This window comes from Acomys russatus, chromosome 8 (assembly GCF_903995435.1).
Source record: "Acomys russatus chromosome 8, mAcoRus1.1, whole genome shotgun sequence".
Taxonomy (NCBI): domain Eukaryota; kingdom Metazoa; phylum Chordata; class Mammalia; order Rodentia; family Muridae; genus Acomys; species Acomys russatus.
Window position 1 is genome coordinate 6,433,868 of NC_067144.1, and position 18,361 is coordinate 6,452,228.

An 18,361-nucleotide genomic window follows, 5' to 3' on the forward strand; every position below is an offset into this window, starting at 1 on the left:
GTCCTTCCAGGTGGCAGACTGGTAGAGATTATCATTAACATTCTTTACGTTAGCTTCGTTGACTCGCTGAGTCTTTTATCATGATGTTTGCATCTTTTTGTATGCTTTATTAATGTTTTCATTCATGAACATTTTCAAGTAAAAATGTTGAAAGAATTTTAATGAGATACTAGTGTTCTTGCCATCTGAATTCTACAATTACCATCTTACTTTATTGCCTTTATTACATATATATGTATCTATCCTGCTTTCTACCCATCAGGAAATTTTAGTTTTTTTTTTTTCATGGATTTTAGAGTAAAATACAGAAACCAGAACCTTCTGCCTTGGGCATTCAGCATGTATATAAATAGCTAGAATTTCATATTTGTTTAGGTTTTGTTGGTATAAATGTATATACAATAAATACCCAAACCTTGAGTTATATTTGTTGGACAGATGCATGTACTGTAACCCAACCCCAGCCAAGATTGAAATCCTGATCACCAACCCAGACACCCCCCTGACACTTCCCACCAGCCCCTGCTCATTAGAAGGTTTGTTGGAATTCAGGCAGGGTTTTACCAAAGAGCTAGTCAGATACTGTTTTTTAAATAGATTTTCTTTTTTTAAACTTTGTTCTGGTTGTCATCTGTGATGAATATTTTCCCTTCTTTTCTTTTACTTAGATGGATCCTTCCAGTGTTCCGTTGCTGGCCTGGCACTTCGTGGCAGTGAGTAACTGTGTGAATCCGATGCTTGCCTTCTGCAGAGGAGACATGGTTCATTTTCTCCTGGTAAGCCACGGTGTGATGGGGAAATCTGTTGTAAATCTTCATAAAAATACTTCTTCCTACAGATTTGCTGGTTATTTAATGTTGTGTCCAAAAAAAAAAAAAAAAAAAAAAAAACCGAAAAAGAAAACAGCCCTATGTTACTGTCATAGCCTTTGGAGAGAATGTGTGTAGCTTGTTTAATTTGCATTTAAGGCTTTAATGTGAAAAATGGAAAAATCTTGAACTCTCTTGGCTCCTTCGTCTTCATGGTTTATTTCTTGGTTCCTCCTCCTTCAACTAATAAGTAGTGGTTGGTCTGTATGTGGGAATTGTGTGTACATGATTGAGAACATGCCTGCAGTAGTGCAGTCTACACATGTCTGTGTATTTACTTGTTAGAGAGCAAGTGCCATTAGCACAGGAAGCCAACGAAGGAAGCTTAAGACATTCTTTTACACAGCTGATGTGTTGTTTCAAGGGCAAAGCCAGAGTTGCTGCCGGAGAGAGCAGCTGAAGTGCTGAGCTGTTTGAGGAGAATTAAGTAGTTAATGACAGCTCATAGAATTGGGCTGTTCAGAGAGGAGCGTAGGCTTTTGTGGCTTGGAGGAGGAAGGCAGTGAACTTCGTCACCGAGTAAAGCATGTGTCTGTGTAGTCACACTGGGTTCTCAGTGGGGCATGTACACCACTGTGCGCCTCGCTTCTCTGGCCAGAAACCTTCCAGGGCCCTTTGCTCCCTTCAACCGTGCTGTTACAGTGTTCTGTAGCCCGTCAGTCCCCACTGTCTTCACTTTCTGCCTTTTGGCCTCCCTGGTGTAAACCACATGGGGAGCTTGTCCTAGACTCGGCGTGGCTCCCCAGGAAGCCCCTCTGCTCACAGAGAGCCTGTCAGCAAAGCTGTGCGTGCTCTTCTTGCCCTGCTCGTAGTTAGCACGGCTTTCTCTACCTCCCTGACCCTGCTCTGCTCTCCTCAGGGCAGTCCGAACAGTGAGCACGCGTAAATGCTTGCCCAATGTCTTCCTCACTAAGCTGAAGGGGAGTCTAGCTGCTGACTCTCCTGTGTAAGGAGTGCAGGATGGTTGGTAAATGTTTGCAGAGTTGGTCTTCAGGAGAGTGTGAAGTTTAATCTATGGGGTGGATTTAGAGTTGGGGGAACTCATGACCCATGAACCAAATATGCCCAGTGGCCTATTTTAGTGCAATATAGTAATGTGCATTTATTTATATTTTAATTATTATGTTTTTTTTGAGACAAATTCTCATATACTCCAAGCTGGTCTCAAACTCACACTGTAGCTAAGGCTGGCCTCTACCCCTGCTTCTCCTGCCTTTATTTCTATGTGCTGGGACTATAGGCGGCAGCACATGCCCAGTACCATGTTCTGTATGATTGCTCTCTCGCTGCAGTGCTGGAGCCTGACACGACAGACCGTGTGGTCCACAGACGCTAAAATACTTAGCGGATCGCCGTTTACAGAAAAGTCTGTCAGTTCTTGATGGGACACCCCTGACATAAGCATGACTGGCGGCAACAGGAGAAGATGCTATAGGTTTCTAGGTGGCAACAGGAGAAGATGCTATAGGTTTCTAGGCGGCAACAGGAGAAGATGCTATAGGTTTCTAGGCGGCAACAGGAGAAGATGCTATAGGTTTCTAGGCAGCAACAGGAGAAGATGCTATAGGTTTCTAGGTAAATAAAGTGGTAAAGGTGTAATTAAAATGCCATTTTGAGATCAGTCTAGAAGTAGCACAAATAATAGATTATTGAAGATAGGAGGTTGTGAGCTTGTACTAAAGCTAGTGCAGTGTCCGTAGCCAATGCATTTTAGGAGAAAGGCAAGCCTCTCATCATGCAGCGTCTAGGAACCAAAAGGCACGAGTCCCAGGCCTCACACCTATGTATGGTAGAGTCATAAAATATTCAGAAAAAAAAAACCCTCAGATTCCAGCACACTGAGTTAGAAATGAAAGTGGGACTCTCAGGTGTTAAGCGTTGATTTGATGTCAGTGAGCAGACAGCAGGGTGAAGAGCAGATGAGGATTTCAGGACAGAGCGAGTAGAAGGGCAGAAGACTAGAGAACACTCACGTTAGCCCTTGTGCAGCCCAGTGACTGCAGCCATTGAGATGACGGTCATTTGGGCTCAGAGATTTTGGTTTGTGGATCAATTGGCCTGTGGGAAGGTGCTGCACCATAGTGAGTGCATATGGTAGGGCAAAGTTACCTACCTCATGATGGGTGCAGAGAGAGAGAGAGAGAGAGAGAAAGAAAAGGAGGGAGGAGGGAAGGAGAGAGAGAGAGGGAGGGAGCAAGTGTGAGCGCATGAGCAGGCACATCTACAGTGACCCAATTTCCATCCAGGAAGCACTATCTTTTGAAGATGATAAGGCCACCCCCACCCCGCCCCGCCCTGCCCCTCCCCGAGCGATGTCACAGGCCATGTGTCTTTGTCTTTATCGCATGGCTCTTTGCTGGAGATTTAACTAAACCACAACACATGGTTTTCCCCAGCACTCAATGAAAGGCAGAGGAGAAAGAAAAGGCAGCAGGAAAGGTTGTTTTGTCAAGGCATGTAGAAGGGAGGGGACGGGGCTGAGGACAGCATCAGTTCTGAGGTATGCAGAGGTAGAGGATGGCCACTGAGGGAAGGCTGCAGAGTCATGCACCAGGCACAGCGAGCCAGGTCCTGGTCAGCAGTGGAAGCTCCACAGTCCAGAAAGAACTGCGTCTCAGGCAGAGCAAAGTTGTGCGACCACAGTGCCCGGCTGCGAGGGAGGAGTGTGGCTGAACAGTGTCTGAGAAGCAAACTGCGTCTTTTTATTTTTGAAGGCAAAAGAAATCAGGAATGTGATTGAGAGCGAAAGAAGAAAGCAGATCTTTACAAATGAGCAATGGAACATGCTAGAAAGGGAGGGAGAACGTTAAATAGGTTGGGGACAGGGTCGAGGTAGAGTTTGCATGGGGAAGACTGTAGAAAACCTTTGAGAGTAGCAGGTGCTGGCACTCACCTCCCCAGTGTATGAGACACTTGGTACCTATAGCATGTAAAGTGCAGCATGGTGCCACAGTTGGGAACCCCAGAAGTAAGCGACTCCTGCATGGCTACAGCTGTGGTCAGAGCTCATGTGTTCATGGGCACGTGACACAGTGAAGAGGGCACCGTACACAGACAACACGGAGAGAGAGGGGAGCAGAGGGGAGGGAAGCAACTGAGACCCAGAAGAAGGACATCTGTCACACTGCTGCGGGTGTGCAAGACAATGCAGGCTGACGTGAAGGCAAGCTCCTCGGGTGCCAGTGGAGCTGTCTCCACGCTCCTCTCAAGTGGAGACCACACAGCAGTTGAGGTTTTTCACTTACATAATGATTTATCTATCAGTGTTTTTGGTTTCTATGTACTGAATGAGACCCATACTCTAGGTGGGATACAAATATTTTTTTAAAAAGTTCTTCCAATAAACTTGACATCCAGGCTGTTTCCACTCTCATCCTCAGGTTAAGAGAGACGAATCGGGCGCAATACACGTAACCAAGCAAAAGCACCTTCATCTGTACTACGATCTGATCAACTTTACTGTGAGTGTCGTAAACCATGTTCCAGTTTATTTCATGCGGTTTTCCCGAGTCCCAGGCATATTAAGGCTTCCACCAGGGCCATTGTTCATGTATAAAGTGCACATGCTAACACACACCCCCCCAACCTGCAGTGCTGTGGCACGGAGCCTGACTTGGGTGTGATGCCACGTCCTTATTGCTGAGCACCAGCAGGGAAGGTGGGGCTTTCTTGAGGGTCTTAATGCCTTGAAGGGGAGTCGGGTTCAGAACTCAGGAGTCCTCAGTGTGTACGCAGCTTGTGTATGCGCATGGTTGCACTTTGGAGCTTCTCTTAAAGGATTTAGCCTTTTTTTTTTGTGACTAAAAATGTCACCAAATTTTCTCTCTACCTTAACTCTCAGTCCCCAGGACTTCTTTCTGTATCGGGTTTTGTTTTCTTTTTCACTAGTGGGTTAATTTTGAGAATAGTATGTTTTATGTTTCTAGGTATTTATTATTACTGGTTTTAGCATCTAATAGCTGATGTTCTGTGAAAACATTGTATATATCATGAATATAGCTGGCTTTAATTATAATTTATTGGTTCATTTATCCAGTAAAAAGACTGAAAATTTTTTCCTTCAATTCAGTAATACATAATATTTTATGATATTGTTGGAATAGTTGTATTTTAAGAAATATTAGATGATGCATAAACTTAGTTGCACGTTACATTTTCAGCCAAGTCTTCCTACGTTTCTTTGGTTGGCCCAGAACTTCTGGGCTCAAATATTCCTCTTGTTTCAACTTCTCATAGGCTAGAACTGTCAGAGTGTACCACCATGCCTGGCACATACTGTCTGTCAGGGTGTACCACCATGCCTGGCACATACTGTCAGGGTGTACCGCCATGCCTGGCGCATACTGTCAGGGTGTACCGCCACGCCTGGCACATACTGTCAGAGTGTACCACCATGCCTGGTGCATGCTGTTCCTGTAAACTCACTCATACTCTATTCATTTAGAAATACAGGTTGAATATCCTGTCGTAGTTACCGTTCTACTGCTTTGACAAATCATTATGACCAAGGGAACTTATAGAAGAAAACATTTATTAAGGGCTCACAGTTTTAGAAAGTGGGTCTGTGACCATCGTGGTGAGAAACATGGCAGCAGGCAGGCAGGCAGGCAGGCGTGGTGCTGGAGCCAGAGCTGAGAGTTCACATCTCATCTACAAATTGGAGGCAGAGAGAAAACTTTGAATGGTGTTATCTTTTGAAACCTCAAAGCCCATCCCTATTGACACGCCTCCTCCAACGAGGCTACACCTCCTAGTCCTTCCCAAACAGTTCCACCAACGAGGACCAAGCATTCAGATATATGAGCCTATGGGGGCCGTTCTCATTCAGACCACCACCCACACATCTCTAATCCAACAAGACAAAAGCCAAAGTGCTTTGTGAGGACCAGCATGGTTAGGACAATTGGAAAATTCCACCCTAGACATCATGCAATGAATTGTTATTAAAATTCGGGTGCACTCGAGCGCTCAGTGAGTTAGTCAGGGTTCTCGAGAGGAACTGACATATCTATGTATATTTAAAGGGATCTAATAGGGTGCTTACAGGTCGTGGTCCAGCTAGTCCACCAATGGCTGTCCGCCACCAGAGAGTCCAGGAATCCAGTAGTGGTTTGGTCCGTGAGGCTGGATGTCTCAGCTGGTCTTTTCAAGTATACATTATTTCAGTGCCAAGAACTGTCATCTGACCATCTAGGTTTGTGAGATTTAAGTTGTTTTGTTTCACTAATGTAAAAAGTTGAAATAAGTTTGTTGTTGTACTAAGGTCATTTGCACCAACATGCCTTTCAAAAAAATCTTGTAACAGACCCAACATTCTGCAGTGTATGTGAGTTCTTAGTCAGCCTCCTTATATGACTGAAAGTCACCTGACTGAGACACTTAGTGCTGTTTTCTCTGGGCCATCACAGAGCTGCTCCTACCGTGACTCTGCTGCTATTTAAGTTACTAGCTGCGTAAGGTCCTCAATGTCCCATTCTGAGTGGCTGAGCCCCCTTTGGTTCATGAAAGGTTTGCAGTGGTCCTTACTTTGATTTTTGTCTTGTGCTTGGATTGCAGTGGATAAACTCACGCACAGTTGTGCTGTTAGACAGCGTGGAGAAGTTGCATGTGATTGATCGGCAGACACAGGAAGAACTGGAGACAATGGAGATCTCAGAAGTCCAGCTGGTCTACAACAGCAGCCACTTCAAGTCCCTGGCCACCGGAGGGAACGTCAGCCAGGCGCTGGTACGTGCCGCCTGACCCCAGCATTGCTCTCATCACCAGGGTGGTGTTGTTTTCCACTCTTTTGTTTGAAATTGGGACTGCTAAGGTTTTTCTGCCTCAGCGTGTTGAAGTGGGTGTGGGTGTGTTTGTAAGGATTCAGGGTCATGACCCCTAAACAGTAATTTCTGTTACTTAATACTAAGAGTAGGCTGGAGAGATGGCCCAGGGCTTAGGAGCACTTTCAGGGGACCTGGGTTCAGTTCCCGACACCCATTTATCAGCTAACAGGTAGTCTGTGACTCAGTTCCTAAGGGATCCCACGCCCTCTTGTGGCCATCACAGGCACTGCATGCACAGTGTGCACAAACACATATGCAGGCAGAACACCCATAATACATAAAGTAAAACTAAATCTGAAAACCTAAAGGAGTTTTAATTTTTATTCATAAGGAAAAAAATGTTTTTAAGAGTGAATTTGTAAAATCGAAGTATTTTAGGAATTGAGCTGGTGACAGTAAGTCTAGTAGATTAAGGAGAGACTGACTGGAGACAGGTAGCCTGCAAGGCTTTTGAAGCATTGGGAGATATGCCAGGCATGGTAGTTTTGGGCATTAAAAGGCAGAGATGGCTTGGAGAGAAGAAAAAAGATGCTTTAGGAACTGGGTCAGGAATATAGGGAGGACAGGGCTTATATTGGTATTAATGCTACAGAAAGGCAGCTACGATAAAGCCTTAAGCAATTTATGTAAGCAGAGCGTAGTTAAGCACTTTGAGCTTGTGATCATGTGTTTGCTAAGCCGCTCATTCTCAAATAGGAAAAGTATACCACTGTGAGAGATCCGTGGGAAACATCCTATAAAAACAGTAATAATGGTTGTCTTTAATGGTGTCGACAGCACATCTGTAGCTTTTGCTCCACTTTTTCTCCTGTTTGTAACTTCAGAGAATGAAATATATACAAAGGCTGTTCTAGCCACACAATGTAAAAACCAGGAAAATCCAGAATAAGAGATGGTCATGCAATAAGAGTGCACTAAGGCAGCAGCAGCTGCCAACGTCTCAGACACAGGCATTCCTGGGCGGGCAGGGTGTTAGGGGCTGGAGAGATGGACAGCGGGCATTCCTGGGGCGGGCAGGGTGTTAGGGGCTGGAGAGATGGTTAGTGGCTAAGAGCATTGGCTGTTCTGCTAGAGGACCTGGGTCTGAGTCCCAGCACTCACATGGTGGTTCATAAACACATATGACTCCAGTCCCAGAGGAGCCAGTGCTCTCTTCAGGTCTCCTTTGGCAACAAGCATTCATGCAGAGCACATACATAGAACAGGCATGCACGCAGAGCACATACATAGAACAGGCATTCACACAGCACGCTTACACAGATGCAGGCAAAACATTCATACACACAAATAAAATAAATGAATCTTAAATAAGATTACTATTGGTCTTTAAACTTACAAATTTAACCGAGATAGAGAATGGGAATTAGATTTACTTTCCTGCTTAAAATACCAAAAAACCCCACTACTGCTACTAATACATAGGAAGAAAACAGACAGTTCTCAGGACCATGGACACCAGAAGTGACGGATGACAAATCCTAGACCAAGCTGGAAACAAGTGCTATGAGCTTGCTAGTTCTTTCCTTCCAGTCGTCTGATTTTCTAGCTTGTGGCTCAGGGAAGAGGAACACAGTTAGACCTGACGGACTCTCACTGAGGACACAGGGACGAGGGTCCAGGAAAAGAAAGATGGCTCATGTTTGTGGCCAGTGCTGGGGAGAGTCCTCGAGCAGTCTCCTGGAGTCTCCTGCTGACAGCTCTTCAGCAGCAGTGTATAAGGAGGCTGCCCGAGGACAGGGGCAGCATCAGATTCCAGGTCTCAGTGCTCACCGAGACCAGCTAGAGCGGGCAGCTGGCCAGCGTGCTCAGGGCCGTCACACCTCAGCAGCTGTGCTTGACACAGAGAACTCGCTGGCTGGTAAGTACTATCAAGTCTCAGAAGCAGGATGAGGAGGATGATCTCAGTGACACAGTGCTTAGCCTGCACCTCCGAGGCCTGGGCCCGATCCCTGGGATGTCATGCAAGCATCCCCACGAGGCCAGGGAACACAGCAGGCCCCAGGAATACAACATGGGAATTTCCAGGCACCACCGAAGTAAAACTCACTCTGTGTTTCTATTAGGGATTGCTTGATATTCAAAGAGGGAGGAAAGCACAGGAGAGGGGAAAACCAGTCAAAACCAGGTCAGACCTGACACAGGTGGTGCAACAGCTTTCCCCTCAGTCTTCTGTATTAATTTTTAACAAGTTAGCGTAGACCAGTGGCTTCATCATGGTGTCTTCATACGTAGATGTGTTCTACTCTGCTCTCATTCCTCTCCTCCTTCCCCTCCTCCCCCACTCTCCCTGTCTCCCTGGTTCCCTTCCGCTTTCATGTTGCGGGTTGTCCTTTATGCTCTGTTGTCACCTCCCTTAAGATCTCTTCTTGTCCTCTCATAATCGCCTGTTTAGTTCTGTGACTTACGAGCACACATAAATACATACCCACATATAAACACACATAAACACATGCAAATATGCACACATACACACAAAAACACATAAACACATACATAAATCCACAGCCATATAAACACACACATACATACACAACACGTACATACATACATACACAAACACACACATACACATATACACACATAAATACACATATAAATGCACACACATAAATGCATACACACATAAACACACTTACACAAAGACATACATGTATATGTAAGTTTTTAAATTTAGGTTCTGCATATGAGAGAAACCAGTTACTCTGATCCTTCTGAGTCTGACTTATCTGACTTAGCATAATGATTTCCATCTGTACACATTTTCCTGCAAATGCCAGGAGTACATTTTCCTTTATGGCTGCATAAAATTCCCTGTGCATATGGACCATATTTTCTTTATCCATTCATCTGTTAAAGGACACCTAGGCTGGTTCCATTTCCTGCCTGTTGTCAATATCGTGACAACAAACATGGACGTGCAAGTCTCTGGGTTGTGTATACATTAGTATAACTCTGCTCCATATGTTCATAAGTTAGATGAAGACATGGAAGATGCTTTAACTGGTGCAAGCCAGGTATCTAGTGGTGAAGACCACAGTGCTTGAGGTAAAAGTAGAGCTGCTGGAAGAGACTGACGGCTGGTTAGAGATTGTAGAATGAAGGATGGACGGACTCGACAGAGTGATAGATGCAAGGTGAGATTTCCTGGGGAGACCTATGGTGCCACGTTAAGGTGTGCAGAGTGATCTGCTACCGCACGGCCTGGTGGCCTTGGTCGGACTGAGCCAACCGTGCAGATCATCGGGCAGAAGTGGCCCAAAGGCATCTTGGCTTCTTTTGCAGTAGTTTTGAGATGTGTGAACCTTAGGACAGCCTTCTGCTTGGCACTTCCTATCAGGTGGTGCTGTGTGGCCACATCCAGCTGCAGGAACAGCTGCCCCGCTGCTTCCTGAGGGACACAGCTATGTACCATGAGATGTGTGCTAAAGGAGCTAGAAACTGTCCCCAGTTCAAGACTACTGGAAGGTACTATCCAAGCTGCTAGAGGAGGAAAACTTTCGTAGCCCTACCCAGCTATGACACCTCTGAACCACTACAGTGACCAGCATGACATGATAGCCCTAAAGGTACAGTAGTGGCACTCATATCTTGGTGGCAACCAACAGCTGTCTAATTTGACTTAAGAGCCATTCCACAGGCAGGAAATAATGCCTGGTACTGAAAATCTACTTTTCTGCATTACTTTCCCTTTCTCTCCTGTGTTTTGTGTTATTTATCCTGAAGAACTTTGTGGTTCCTTGTTCTACTCCATCCCTCGGGGCCACCAGAGCTGGGCACGGGAGTGGGGTGGGGAGAAGGCTTTCTTGGAGGCGTTCAGGGTTACAGCTCCCTTAGCTCAGAGCTGTCCGAGCTGAAACAGCAGCTCTTAGATGGTCTTTTCGGTGAAGCAACTTATGTCCATTTTTTCATGGTGAGCAAATACTATACGAACCTTGGGGAGTGGGGAGGGGCTTTTGGGGTGATGTGTTCCACGGATTGTGGCTGGCATGCTGGTGATGCTTTATCTGCGTCCATGCACCGGCTATGTGACTACCTGGAGAGTTGGAGGCCATATGTGCACCAGGGCATGTAGGCACAGAGCAGGGAGGGAGCAGTTCTGACTCCTACTGGTCTCAAATGTGAGATGTCCAGGGTTTGGCCACGCCAGTTCCCCGGAGTGGCACAGTTCACATACCCCACAGAACTTGGAGGTATCACTTCAAGCAGTCCCACTCCTGGCCAAAAGCATTGTCTCCCTATGACCCTGTAAAGTGGCCGGCTGCAGTAGTTTGCAGTGAGATTTCCTTCCCCTTCCACATTGTTCTGAGGAGGAAAAAGGCTGTTTATGGAAGTGATGAATGACTTCTTGATCTTTGTCTTTCCAGTCACTTCTGCTGGCAGTCAAGCAACAGGTTTTTTTTTTCTTACTTGTTGATAGGTTTAAAGTATACTGGCCTAAACTGTGTCTGCATTCAGCATTCTTTTAAAACCTTTTCTCTGTCGCTTGTGTGTGCAGCAGCATGTGTGGAGGTCAGAGGACAGCTCTGTGGAGTCAGTGCTCTTTTTCTGTTCCTTTAGAGGTGCTGGGGCTGGCACTCGGCTCATCAGGCTTGCGCGTGAGTGTTCACCTGCTGAGCTTCTCACAGCCCTGTAACTGACAATCTTTATTTTATTTTATTTTATTTTGGCTTTTCGAGACAGGGTCTCTCTGTGTAGCCTTGGCTGTCCTAGACTCGCTTTATAAACCAGGCTGGCCTCGAACTCGCAGTGATCCACTTGCCTCTGCCACCCGAGTGGTGGGATTAAAGACATGCACCACCACCGCCCTGGCTGACAATCCTAAGTAAACTTCCAGTCTGTGTAATTTTAGCTTGTTTGTTCATTTTGCAGGCTTTGGTTGGAGAGAAGGCTTGCTATCAGTCCATCAGTAGCTATGGCGGTCAGATCTTCTATCTGGGAACAAAGGTGAGGTCTGTTCACTCCACTTCTGAGTCATCAGGATAGACAAGAACGAAGGCTGCTGCTGAAGAACAGTACATTTGCAAAGTGAATTCTGATCAGCATTGATCCAAATCTTATACCAGTTATGTACCCAAGGATTCTTATTTAATTTTTCTTTTTCAGGTGAGGTCTAATTTTACTTGTGTTTAGGTGCTAATAAGATTCAGGGATATACTTTTGTAGTCGTCCTTAAAATTTGTTTTAATATCAAGTATCTAGTTTTCCTTTTCGATTAGAATGCTCATGCCATGCTTTAATCAGCATATACTTAGCTAAGCGATTGTCGTAACCTGAGTACCTGCCACCTCGTTCGGTGACCATTTATGTAGGGGATGAGGGTGCTTGAGATCAGCTTCCTCAGAAGAGTTTCAAGATGATACCTAGGATCTTTTTGTGCTGTTGTGGAAAACGCTGTGAGAAAGCAGCTCAAGGAGAAGGGCTTATTTGAGCTCACCGTCGTGGCATGGTCCATTGTGACAGGGCAGGAAGGGCAGCTGGAGCGAGCAGCAGCTGGTCATGCTGCGCTCACACGATTGGGAAGCAGAGCAAACGAGTGCATGATCCTCTCTCATTTATGGAGTTCAGGATCCCCTGAAGCACAGTTAAGATGGGCCTGCCCACATCAGCTAATGTAATCAAGAAAATCTGCAAGCGTGCCCAGAGGCCCTTCTCCCACGTTGACGAGTAACCTAGACACCACAGCCTGGAAGGACCTTATCATGTATATTTTTGTAGAACTAAATGCACTTTAGTTTGGATCAAATCAAGGTATACTAAGGTGCACTGAGGTGTTTGACTTAGAATAATTGGCATGAGAGCCACTTATTTTTTTAACATAAAATGAACAGTTTTACTATTTCATTATTATGATTTATTATTCAATAAATCTTCATTATTAAAATTTAGCCAGAATATTGCCAAGTTGGTGCAGGAGGCAAGCCTGGCTTGTCTGCGTTTCCTTTGGGTGTTTGTTTCTTTACTCTTCATTGTGGGTACTCGAGGGCCCTACAGTAAGTTCCAGGGTATATTTCCACCTGAGATGTGCGCATGATCACTGACGAGACCTGCAATGAGATGCGTGGCTGGAACTGTGCCTCCGAGCCACTCTGCTAATGGTCCTCTCATCTCCTTTCTGTTCTCTAGTCTGTGTACGTGATGATGCTCAGGAGCTGGAGGGAGGTGAGTTCACAGTGGCTGGCCATCTGTGTGGGAGCCGGAGCATCAGCTGCCTCCTGTTGTCCTTGGCCTTGCAGACCTTTATCTCAGAAAAACACATAAAAGCCACTTTGCCTGTTAGGTGCTTGGTTTGGGTTTGGCACAGCTGTGACTGCTCTGCTATCAGAGAACACTGCTTGAGGAAGAGTGCGTTAGTAATCCCTGATGGGAGAGCACAGCTTTGTTTGTATAGTGTTTATAAGGGACAGTCTGTTGTGTTAAGTTATTACAACAAACCAGTGTAAAAAAAGATTTGAGGTTGAGTCTATTTAAGATAACATGGCTTCATCAAGAGTTTATGCCCATTTGAAATAATCTGCAGAAGGGCGCTCTATCCTAGTGGGGACCCGGCTCACCATCCTTGTGTTTCAATTCTAGTCTCAAGCTCGCTTCATAACCCAGGATAGTTCCGCCCTGGTTCCCTGAAGGAGGAAGGGAAAAATTAAGGCCAGCCCCAACCTTTAAAGGCAGTTCACATTTAAAGTACCAGCCGGCACTTCCACTTGCTGACGGGAGTGTCGTCACACTGTGCCAGAAGTTACAAGGAAATCTTAGGAGTTGCATTTAGCTGGTGCATTGCTGTCTGCAGGGAGCGCAGAGCCTGTTATTAAGACCGAGGCAGATGGCTACTGTGCTAGTACCAGCCGTTTCTCCTGTGGTAGTCCTGCTGTCCCCTTTTCAAGTCTAGGCCCTCCTTCTGCACCCAGGGCTTTACCAGGCGCTTTGCTTAGTCCAAGTCCTACGCTGAGATGCTGCACGGTGCTGCTGAAGTACAGCAGTTCCAGGAAGGTAGAATTGGGGTTCCTATTGGTAGTTGGTCAGAGGGTCTGGCATGTCTCCTTTCCCCATTCTAGAGAATGGATCATCTCCTGAAGCAGGATTGTCTCACAGAAGCCTTGGCTCTCGCGTGGTCTTTTCATGAAGGAAAGGCAAAAGCAGTCGTGGGTAAGTAAGTAGGCAGACGCAGTGGAGTTGGAAGTGTTGCTGTAAAGAGTCTTTCCATAAGGGAAGTTTATGTTGAGAACAAACCAGAAGCACACTTTGATAAGCTGTTAGTGTGATGGGAGTGAGGCACTCCATTACCTGGCGTTTTGATACCTGGCTTGCTGTGGTTGTATGTGGTGTTAGCCTGGGTTGTGGAGGGAAGGCCAAGCACTAACTCTGCTTTATGTTGGACTTTGTTTCTCTGAAGGGCTCTCAGGGGATGTCAGTAAGAGGAAGGCTGTTGTTGCTGATCGGGTAAGTGTCTCAATGCTGGCGTCAACCCCACGGTGCGGATTTGCTTTTGGCATTTGCAGCTATCTTTGGGGATGGTCGGGCAAGTGGCTGTACTCAAGGAGAGAAGTGTAATTCCCAGGCATGGTCTGCAGTGCTGTGTAAAGTCTCCCCACGGATAGGAAAACAGCAAACAGTCAAGAGAACACCGAGAAGGGGTACGTGGGCACCCAGGTTCTCAGTGATGTGCCCATCCTCTGCAGGACAGGACGGCTGGGGTTTTGATTTCCTGAGCAATATAGGAGCACTGAGGTCTGGACCATGCAGATATTTCTTAGGAAGGATTATCAAATTAATACTATCTCCTCGTCTGTACAGTGATAAAGCAGGATTCCGAGTTAGCCATGCCTGTTAAATAAATATTGAACAAATATAGCCATACCCTTTGATTCTGACACAAAGCTATTTTTCTTACAGATGGTAGAGATCCTGTTCCATTATGCAGATCGGGCTCTGAAAAAGTGCCCAGACCAGGGAAAAATCCAAGTGATGGAGCAGCACTTCCAGGTACGCCTCGTCAGCTGCAGGTGCCCTCACGCCCCCATTGGCCTTTGTGCTGAGGATGCTCTCATCACCCCACCCCTGCCTCACGCATGTGACTGCTGGCTTGTGGCTATTACACATCCTTCGTGTTTTCAGCATTTGCAGGGAAATAGTTACAAGACTAAATTTTAAAGAAGCGTCTGGTCAGATGGGAAGAGACAGGCGTAGCTGCTCGCTGCTGTGTGAAGGGGAGGACACACCTGTGGCTTGACACCTTACTTTGCATAACATCCTGCTAATGGCTGACATTTATGTTAACTAGGGTGGTTAAGGGAGGAGTGAGCTGCTACAGTTTAAATTTAGTTCCCACAACACCTGTGACTCAAGATGTATATATAATATAAATATATGCATGTCTATGTATATTATAGTCTATAAATATGCTAATGAAGATGCTTAGATTATCTTGGAAGTTAATGAAAATGCAAGCCAAGGAAGAGCTTAGAGATACGCATATGTATTATGCTAGTTTTCCTATTTGCAGTGATCTCAAGTTATATTTGTTGTAAGTGTTTACAACAAATTCCTATAGCAATAGTTCTCTCCCCCCCATCCTGTGTGTGTATGTGTGTGTGTGAAATCTACGCCCTCTTCTATATGGGGCAAATACTTTATTTTTTTAAGTTTTTAAGATTCATTTATTAATTTTATATATATGCATGTTTTGCCTGCGTGTATGTATGTGTCCCACATGCCCAAGGAAGTCAGAAGAAGGTGTTGGCTTACCTAGAACTGGAGTTACACATGGTTGCCAGCCACCATGTGGCTGTAGGAATTGAACTCAGGTCCTCTGCAAGAACAACCAGTGCTTTTAACCACTGAGCCATCTCTCCAGCCCCATGGGGCAAACACTTTAGCACAAGACCACTTTCCCTAGCCATTCCAAGCCTTCTATAAATAAATACTGAGTATCAGGAACAACAGCTTTTCTGAAAAGAGCTAGATGGTAAATTTTAGTGTTTTTAAGTCACAGTGGCTTCTGTTACTCGTCTTTCTCCTCCCCCTCCTCCTCTTGCTAGATGTTGAAGTGAGGGCCTGACACATCCCTGGTCCACACTGCACCACTGAGCTGCATGCGAGCTCCCACTTTTTAGTATGTGCCATGGTGTGTGTGTATAGAATACGGAAGACAGCTCCTAGGAGCCAGTTAGTTCTCTTCACTGTGTGCGTCCTGTGGCTCCAGCTCAGGTCGTTAGGCTTGGACGCAGGTGCCTTCATCTGCTGAGTCATCTTTTTGGCTTGTATGAAATAAGCAACTGTTGAGGAAGCCACATGGCAAAAAGAAAGGGAACAGAATTGCTTAGGAATAGTGACCTGTATAAGTCAGTGTCTTCATGGGCCATTGAGGTCTGATCTTTATATCTCATGGGTTCTGACTCCAAAATGTCATGTGACATCCACTTGCAAGCCATGGCGCATGTATGTGCCCCCCTTCCCCACATCTTGTACACATATGTACACAGTTGATAATTAAAAATGTGCAGTGAAGTGTAGATAGAAAAGACAAGTTTTAACGTTTCAGTAAAAACACACTTCACCAAGAGGTGGTAAGATGGCGTTCATTGAAAGAATGACCACTGGGAAGTATGTTTTGTTACAAAGAAGCATCCAGAGGATGGGGGGCAAGACCGAGGGAGAGACAGGCAGATGTATTCAGAGTCACACACACCACAGCGCCGGGGACCAGGCACTCATCACGCGAACCGGTGGGTGATGCTTCATACTCAGAGAATAACAGTTGTCAATCACAGCATTCACAAATGCGGAGAGAAGCATTTACCTAAAGTTAGATGCTGAAATAATCTTCTAAGGTTTCAGAGAGGAGAGATTATTTTCAGATTTTTTTCCTACGAAAGTGCTGAGGAATTTCACCAGCCTGCCAGCCAACAGCCATGCAAGCCAAGAGACCAGTCATCACTGAGCAAGTCTGCATGTACTGGACAGCATGTGGAGTGCAGGGCTTGCATTTCATTGGACTACAGCTCCACAGAATGTAGACAGCCTTTTTGTGAGGTTAAGCTACTTTGCAGCATAGCACTGTTGCTAAGGCGGTAAAGGCTGGATTCAGACAGAGCCGACTCTTCCTGTCTCGACAGCCCACCTCCTAACAGCCATGTGGTGCTGCGTTCAGAGCAGACAAGAGGAAACATAGATGAGCAGGAATGAATTAAGTAGATAGCCATGAGTGATAACTTCATGGGATAGGACAATGCCGGCCTATCAAATACCAAGCCTTGGGTAGCACACGCCTGTAGACACAGCACACAGGAGCTGGAGGCGGGAGGATGGCTCAGAAACTCAAGTCATCTTTGGCTATGTAGCAAATTCAGTGCCAGTAAGCTACATGGAACCATCTCAAAATTTAAAATAAATAACTCTAGTTAACACTTAATCTTTTGGTTTCTAAACATCTAATGCATATTATATGACAGACTCTATTAGTACACTTTAATCTATTTAGTGTCATGAAAAAATCTAAGACTAATTACTTTATAAAAAAAAATAGATCTGTTCAGCTTACTTTTTTTTTTTTTTTAAATCCAAGAGCTTAGCAGTGGTGTCTGGTAAGCTTTGGTGAGGGCTTTGTGGTAAATGTCATCATGATGTCAGTGTGTGTGCCTGGGCTCACTTAAGCAGTCTGTTCTCATACACTCCAGTGAGGAAAACATTTATTTCTCTTAGAGACCTAGTTAACTTCCCACAGACTGCATCTCCTAAAAGTTCAACCACCAGTCGGCATCCTTACACCTCGGACCAGGCTTTGAGTGAGTGTTAACTGTTGGCAGAGCCAGATTAAAGCAGTGTCAGCCCACCTAATGCATAGCAGAGCCCTCTGAGGTAGGTGCTGTTGCTGCTCGCCTCTGTAAAGGACATGGAGGCACAGAGGGGTGTGGACATTGTTCTAGGTCGCATGACTAGTAAGCAATGAAGTCCGCATTTGAACATGAACATTTGAGCTCCAGGGTTTATATCTGTGGTGCACCATTGTACAGTTGGGCAAAACTCCTTTTCATGAGCACAGAACACAGTTGGAAAAGTCCAGATAAATGTTACATGTTAGAGAAATTACAGCTCTAGCCCAGCATATATGACATGTATAGATACAGTGTAATTGTTCACATATTTTTTGATGTTGTTTTTTTCAAGACAGGGTTTCTGTGGGTAGCCGTGCCTGTCCTGGACTCACTTGGTAGACCAGGCTGGCCTTGAACTCAGAGAAATCCACCTGCCTCTCCCTCCTGAGTGCTGGGATTAAAGGTGTGCGCCACCACACCCAACAGTTCACATCTTAATACTCAGGATTAGAATCTCAGGTATGGTTGGAGCACTGAGTCACGATGAGCAACCTCTGAGCAGCTTTGGGTTACTGTGGATGCCTAAGCATCCGTACACAAAGACATTTTTAGTGGCTTGTTATTGTCTATTAAGTTATTTTTTCTGTATGATCAGTTTATTCCCAGGGTGAAAAGGGCAGTTTTCAGTAAACATTTTGCCATAGTACTGTCTGTATGTAGAAGTGGCATTTGACGTCCCCATTCCCCTGGAAGAACACTGATGATCAACTTCAGACTTCAGAGTCTGAGGCCGGACACAGGACAACATTCTGTATAGAGCACATGCTCGCTTCTACCGCCTGGTAATGCCACGGTCCTG

General features: G+C 45.5%; 1 protein-coding gene across 1 annotated transcript in view; it reads left to right on the forward strand.

Moving 5' to 3' along the window:
* Vps8 (VPS8 subunit of CORVET complex) overlaps positions 1-18,361 on the forward strand; it is a 187,881-nt gene that overhangs the window by 34,037 nt on the left and 135,483 nt on the right. The window contains exons 12-19 of the mRNA XM_051150738.1: positions 669-776; positions 4,250-4,330; positions 6,426-6,596; positions 11,564-11,638; positions 12,818-12,853; positions 13,744-13,834; positions 14,082-14,128; positions 14,582-14,671. Coding sequence (XP_051006695.1) covers positions 669-776; positions 4,250-4,330; positions 6,426-6,596; positions 11,564-11,638; positions 12,818-12,853; positions 13,744-13,834; positions 14,082-14,128; positions 14,582-14,671 — 699 coding nt within the window. The remainder of the gene's footprint in view (positions 1-668; positions 777-4,249; positions 4,331-6,425; positions 6,597-11,563; positions 11,639-12,817; positions 12,854-13,743; positions 13,835-14,081; positions 14,129-14,581; positions 14,672-18,361) is intronic.